Source organism: Bison bison, unplaced genomic scaffold (assembly GCF_000754665.1).
Source record: "Bison bison bison isolate TAMUID 2011002044 unplaced genomic scaffold, Bison_UMD1.0 scf7180017864139, whole genome shotgun sequence".
NCBI lineage: Eukaryota > Metazoa > Chordata > Mammalia > Artiodactyla > Bovidae > Bison > Bison bison.
In genome coordinates, this window is record NW_011494711.1 from 2,832,688 (window position 1) to 2,840,474 (window position 7,787).

General features: G+C 32.1%; 1 protein-coding gene across 1 annotated transcript in view; it reads right to left on the reverse strand.

Annotated features, from left to right (window-relative positions):
- The window catches only part of ORC4 (origin recognition complex, subunit 4), a 95,579-nt gene that overhangs the window by 25,958 nt on the left and 61,834 nt on the right, over positions 1-7,787 (reverse strand). Inside the window, exons 5-8 of the mRNA XM_010839951.1 lie at positions 7,617-7,692; positions 6,978-7,063; positions 3,508-3,556; positions 1,501-1,652 (exon numbers count right to left, since the gene is read on the reverse strand). Coding sequence (XP_010838253.1) covers positions 1,501-1,652; positions 3,508-3,556; positions 6,978-7,063; positions 7,617-7,692 — 363 coding nt within the window. The remainder of the gene's footprint in view (positions 1-1,500; positions 1,653-3,507; positions 3,557-6,977; positions 7,064-7,616; positions 7,693-7,787) is intronic.

Genomic DNA, 7,787 nt, shown 5'->3' on the forward strand with positions numbered 1-7,787 from the left:
GTCATGTATGGATGTGAGAGTTGGACTATAAAGAAAGCTGAGCGCCGAAGAATTGATGCTTTTGCACTGTGGTGTTGGAGAAGATTCTTGAGGGTTCCTTGTACCGCAAGGAGATCAACCAGTCCATCCTAAAGCAGATCAGTCCTGGGTGTTCATTGGAAGGACTGCTGTTGAAGCTGAAACTCCAATATTTGGCCACCTGATGCAAAGAGCTGACTCATTTGAAAAGACCCTGATGCTGGGAAAGATTGAGGGCAGGAGGAGAAGGGGATGAAAGAGGATGGGATGGTTGGATGGCATGACAGACTCAATGGATGTGGGCTTGGGTAAACTCTGGCAGTTGGTGATGGACAGGGAAGCCTGGCGTGCTGCAGTTCATGGGGTTGCACAGAGTCGGACACGACTGAGTGACAGAACTGAACTGAACTTGAGAGAAATAGTACTAGCAGGACTGTTGAAAGATGACTTAGTAAAGACCTTCCCATTTCTAAAAAAGAGAAGTAGCTGTAGAAAAGGAAAATAAGTAGAAGGGCCTGGCATAAGTTTGCTAAAAATGAAGGAAAAAAAGGGATAAAAATTATGAATGCATGGCAGCCATAATGTTAGTATTAAGATGACTCATATTAGTATCAAGATGACTCTTAAATACCAGTTTTACCTGAATTCAATAAGACAGTTCATATAAGGAGAGTAAAAGAAAGTAAACATAATGCTTTTTGGCCTTTTGCCTAGTAGTATATGTTCTTGTCAGCTTAGTATCTGATACATATTCTGAGGACAATGAATTAAACGTATTTCTGGAACTAGGAGATGGAAAGGGAGCTTGCTCCATCCACTCCACCCATCGATCTGGTATTGCAGTACTTTCACAAATGGTACACCCACTTCCGGGGAAAATTTTAAAAAAGAGAGAGAGTAAACACAAACAGACCTACATAAACTGTCTGAAGATTTAACATGCATGTAGTCTTCACAAAGTAATGTGATAGTTACATTAAGACTTCAATTAAAATCATTCTAAAAATCTCCCAAGGAGCAAAGACTCTAGTGACTACTATGATAATATGATGGAAATAATCCCTTCCATTTCCAGAGATGTATACCTAACAAAGTTGGGTTAGTATCATTTTGAGCTGATTCCAAGCACTTTTAAAATATGGAAAGAATCTTAAATATAAAAAGTATGAGAAACCATTAGCAATTTTTATAAAATGGTGGTGATGTTAATTTTCTCTTTATTTACTAATGTAGAATTACATAATATTTTTAAGCAAAATCTCACTTCATATTTTTTATTCAGTAATCTGAGTGAAATGGAGGGAGGTATTAGCCTACAAGCATGTGTGATAAATGTTTCCTTGTTTCCTTTGAGTTAAAAAGTGGCATAAAGGTGCCACACCCTAATGAAATACATTAGTGAGCTACATAGTAACTAAGTCAGTTATTAAACTTTAATTTTCTAAACATTATAATCAATTGTTTTTAAATAGAAAGACTTACCAATCTGCATGTAAGACCAATAATTACTACTGGAGTCTGTGCAGACTGAGAAATGTCAAGAAGGTTATAGAGGAGTGTTTGGTTTTTATGATGAGCAAAAAGATCAAATTCATCTAATATGAAGATCACTGGGCAACTACTAGTCCGGTCACCTAAGAGAAAATAAGAGTTTTATACTAATAAGCAGTCATATCAACCTTTCTTTAACTTCCAAACTATTTAGTACATTTCATTTTCTAAAACTCAATCCAAGAAAAGTACACTGTTAACCTACTTTCAGTAGGGCACTTACCAATGCATGTACAATTATTCAACAAAAAATTATTCAAAAGACAAAATAGCTCCTATTGCCCTCAAGTACTTCAGTCTAATTACCAGACTTCTAGTAGCTTTATTGATGAAAAGTTAAGAAAATCATTTAAATGACTGAAGACTATTGTTTCTTAAATTATGTAAATAATTCTTCTATCATCAGAAAATAGACAAAGATTTTTTAACCTACACAGACCAAAATACTCTGGGTTTAAATATAAAAGTACATAAAATTATTACTTCAAAACAGACTCACTTTTAGTTAGAAATGCAAAGTAAGTCTTCCCCTGGAAACAATTTTTATAAACAATGGTAACACTATGAAGTTTAACCAAAGCTACTTTAACTTCTACTAATGACAATTTCAACATTTTAAAAAATAGGGAAAACTTTCATATGACTCTGGATTCATTTTTCTCACTACAACAATGGAAAGTGCTTTAGGAGAACAAGCACTATTTCCTTAAGGTCAAAGGCTTTATTTTATATCCACATAAACAAGTGAAAAAAAACATGGTAATAAACAGGTTAATTAATAATTCTTTTAATTATTATCAGATATTATAGTTTGGATAATACTATCTAAAAGATAATAATGTGGTTTTAATGTCTTTCAGGTTAATGTATTGGAGAAGGCAATGGTACTGGAGTGGGGTGCCATTGCCTTCTCCAGTACATTAACCTAAAAGACATTAAAACCACAGGGACCACTCAGAAGTCTAGACACAGACCTACATAAGGCAGAAATTTCATTTTGGTATATTCAAGCCATCTCCACTTTCCACCTTTCCAAAACAAATTTCAGCTAAATTATGAATTATAAGTGTACGTACTGGATGAAAATATGTGTATGTCTTTAAAGTGTGAAGAAGAGAAAATTTTTGATTATGTAAATAATTTAAAACTTCTATTCATCAGAAAAGTCCAAACCAAAATTAAGAAAAAAACAAGTGCAAGAATTCTCACAGTTATAAAGCAAAGAACAGGAAAAACACAAATCAGGAAATATCTATGGCCAATTAAAATTTGATATGAACATCATGAGTACCCAAATTATTAAAATTAAACTGAAAATTTTTTTCTATTAAAAAAGCAAACAAAAAAAAACAATTGTTTGAGGTTCTGAAAAAAAAAAGTACTTTAAAATATGTTTAGACAATGGATCTTCTAGGATAATTTGGTAATTAATATTTATGCTTTTAAATGTGAAATCTTTAACCCAGTATTCTACTCATTGAAATTTACCCCAAGAAATCTGGATGATCAGTTAAGCATTTCTTCCTAATTATACAAAATCAGGAATAAAAGTTGATAGCTGGTGATTAATCAGTTATAATTTATTATGTTACAAGTTTAAAATAGCTTATATTTTAAAAATGAGATATATGAGAACCATAAAAATGATCATGCACTCAATATTTACAGACATGGAAAGATGCTTACAACATACTATGAGTAAGTGAAAAGATGTACATTTCACAATAAAATAAAAAACATTTCATTCTTATAAAAATTATACTAATGATATACTATAGGTGAATAAAGATATGAAATAAAATGTTAATTGGAATAATCACTATTAATAGGGATTTCAGTGGTCATTATTTCTTTTTTATAATTTATTTCTTATAAAGCATATGATTAAGGGAAAAATAAAGCTAAACTATTGATACTGTTAAATAAGCTAGTATTTACCTTTTTTTAAAGCTTCCAGAAGAAATGAAAGGTTTTCAGCAAAGCTACCCTGAATAACAAAAAAAGACACCATGACTAGAAGTTTATTGAAATAAAGAATAAAAGAGGGCTATATGACTCCAGACACTGTATAAATAGTTTTATGTAGTTTTCTAGTAAATGAAAGTCATTGGCCAGATTCTGAACTCCATCTCTTGTATGCTTACAATCTAAAACTTTAATGTAACAGTAGAGATGGCATAACACTGAAAATGGGATCATGCCATGTTCAAAATTTTATATTTTCTGGATAAAATCTGTAAAAATTTAATCAAAGGTAGTTTTTAAGAGTTGCTATACTCTAAACACAATCAGAGAAAAAAAGAAATTCACTGTACTTTTATCTTCAAACGTGTCAGTCTGCTGTGAGTCTCAAACCCATACCACTAAAAAAATGACCATGAATTTGAATGAGATCCCAAAGGAAAAGGAAGAAGAAACCTGCCTCAAACATTAGACAATACAACAGTGTTTCTCTATTGAAGAGCAGATTATATAATTTGTATATATCATATCAAATTTGGCTGCTTTACTTGGAGAAGGAAATGGCAACCCACTCCAGTATTCTTGCCTGGAGAATCCCATGGACAGAAGAGCCTGGGGGGCTACAGTCCACGGGGTCGCAAAGAGTCGGACACGACTAAGCGACTTCACTTTCACTTGGAACACAGTCGATACATTTTTGGGTACAATTTAAATATTCTGGATAGAAACTAACAGAGTAGCAGATGCATTATCCAGATGTTCCAGCTTGTGGATAAAGGCCTTGTAAAATATTTTTTCACTGAAGTCCTTAATTTTTACTTCATTCAAATTATCTTAATTTAAAGAAACAGTCAACTTTAAACTTGAGGCAATGTAAAGGACAAAAGATACCCACTTGTTTGTTTCCCAGTTGAGAGATCTGACATAAAATAACATAATATGTTTTAAAGAGCTTCTACACATTTTGTGATGATTACATGCTGTCAAGAAATATTATTTCCAAAGTAGGTAGGGCAAGAGGTATTTACCATAATGTAAACAAAAGCTCAGATAAACTGTTGGAAAATCAGTGGTCAAAGTTACTCAAAGACTGCTTATCTTTTGGTATTTATATATATATATATATATATATATATATTTAAATTTATTTATTTTTAGCTGTGGTGGGTCTTTGTTGCTGCATGCAGGCTTTCTCTAGTTGCAAAGAGCGGGGGCTACTCTTATTTTTGTGGCTTTTCTTGTTGCAGAGCATGAGCTCTATCTAGAACGTAGGCTCCACAGTTGTGGCACACAGGCTTAGCTGCCCCACAGTATGTGGAATCCTCCTGGACCCAGGGTTGAACCTGTGTTCCGTGCACTGGTAGGCAGATTCTTACCACTGGATTACCAGGGAAGGCTTATTTCTTTAAAAGACTATTACACTTTACAATAAGTATATACTTAGGTAAATTCATATGTACATATTATAAGAATTAACTTATGTAAGTATATATTTATATATACACATATACATATGTGTGTGTCTATAAAAGTATATACAAATTTGCTCTAAATACACAAAACAGAAAGGCTCTGGGGTTAAATGACTTAGATTCTTAATGTCCAGCCTTTGTTATTTTATGACTTTAGACACACTAATTATGTCTCTTAGCCTCCAGGTGCCTAATTGATATAATATAGGAGTTAAACTAATAATCTGTATGTGTGAGGGTTATGATATCAATAGTAATGACTAGGATGGTAAGTAGCTGTGCCATGAATTATTTCATACAATCCAATACAAATAGCAATATTTAGGAAAGTTAGAAACATAAATCTACATCAAGTGGAAACCAAAAGCCGAACAGATTCTATGCAACAGTAACTCTGCTTTGCCAAGGAGGCCGCTATCTTTGACACTGCATTCTGGACACGGGGAAAACAACAGATTTCAGAAGGAACATTTGAACTTGCACTTCAAAAACCTGTAGGTAATGGATGGTAACACAGCACTGGCTCAAATTTTTATAGATGATTTTTCATTAACTGGAGGACAACTGCTTTACATTGTTGTCTTAGTTTTCTGCTGTATAATGACATGATTCAGCTGTAAGTATAAATATTAATATATCCCCTCCTTCTTGAGCCTCCCTTTCATTCTTGCCCATCATCACAGAGCACCCAGCTGAGCTCCATGTGTTATACAGCGGTTTCCCACTAGCTATGTATTTTACACATAGTTCAAATTTACTTATAGTTAATTTTTAAAGAATAAAATTACTAGATGTTAGGTGGCTCACAGTTTAGAGGAACACCACTGCATCATCACCAGTGACCAGAAAATGAATCTGAAATGTACACAACCCACTTCAATTGCATTAAGCTGAGGAGTCACTTCATGATGAAAATTACCTCAGCTTCAAGTTAAATTAATCATGTTTCCCTTGAGCCTAATAAATCAAGTTGATAGGTAAAATGTTTAATACAAGTTTCAAAATATTTCTAATCAGTTAAATTATTTATGTTTACTGCCCTGAGATCCCAAGGAACAATAATGATGTGGGTACTTTCTGAGAACATTTTAATAGTAAAATATAACTGACATTTGCACAGTATCTTAGCATCCAATTTAAAAAACAAACAAAAATAATTATGTTTAACACTTCTTTTCATCTTTAGAATAAATGTGTGAAGTATAATAAGACAATGCCAATGTAACTGGTGAGGGATCTGTAATTCATAGATACTTATTAGACACGTTATACAGGTAGTCAATAGTTATAGTCAATAGTTACAAACCTACCATTTGTAGCTTCAAATTCAGTATATTTTCTACTACTCTCATGCTATCCAAGTCTCTTAAGACTAGAAATAGACTAATAGAGTGTTAATATTTTTAAAAGCAGATTAATCTATCTCCAAGGGCAGAGAATCAGAATATTTTTCTTACAAACAAAGAAACAACTCAGTTAATATTTAAACAAATCTTGATTTCTTAAACTATTTTATAACTAATATGAAAAGTGAAAGTGAAAGCCACTCAAGCATGTCTGACTACTCTTTGTGACCTCATGGACTGCAGCCTGCCAATCTCCTCTGTCCATGGGATTTTTAAGGCAAGAATACTGGAGTGGGTTGCCATTCCCTTCTCCAGGGAATTTTTCTGACCCAGGGATTGAACCTGGGTCTCCTGCACTACAGGCAGATTCTTTACTGTCTGAGCCACCGAGGAAGCCCTAATATAACCAATAAAATCTACTTCATAAAGTCTAAACTTAAAAGATTTGATGAATAAATACATCCTATACATTGTACATTCTTATGGTAAGAATCTTGTATATTTTAGAATCTCTGAACCGTTCCTACTCTTCCAAAATATAAACAGGTCCATGCTAATATAAATAGGTCCATGCTACACAGACTTTACTTTGAATCCTATTTAATAAAATAATGAAAATGATACTTACAAAAACTTTATCTCCAACTACATTTTCCAGATTTAACTGTCTTGTGATTTCCTTTAGGGCAATTTTATCATTGATCTGCAGCAGTCCTGAAATAAAACCCATTTAAAAGTAGGTCATAAAAATGAAATAAATATTTGATACTATGCAGATTATTTTCTAGTCAAGTAAGTTTTTTAATGCTTTAAAAAATTTAACTAGAAAGAAAAAGTCAAAAATTTTTAGTTTACATTATTTCCTTTTTAAAATTTAATAGTGAAAACATTAGACTCAAAGAACCATCTTCCTTGGAATTAATGTTATTTAAAAAAAGGATAAGAACACATGTACACCCATGGCTGATTCATGTCAATGTATGGCAAAACCACTACAATATTGTAATTAGCCTCCAATTAAAATAAATAAATAATAAAAAAAAGAAAATAAATACAAAAAAAAAGAGACCTTATGTGCCTTTATTAATAATTTTTTTAATTTCTAAAAATACTGTGCATAGTGTGCTAAAGTAAAAGTCCATTAAAGATTTAGTTTTTAAAATATAGTTATTAACGCAGATTTTAAATATATGAGTAAATTTAGTCTCATAATGTAAAAAGCTCATATGCTTACATCATTCCAATGGCAAAATGAGAACATACTTACCATTTAAGTGAACTTGTAATATGTTTTCACTCACTCCTTCTATTTCCATTAGTTCTTTCAAAGCATGGTTTATTAACTAAATAATATTAAAAAGTTTATGAAATATTTAATAACAAGTAAAAGATGATAAGCCCATATTCTTTTTTAAACTATGAGTAATAGGAACAGAAT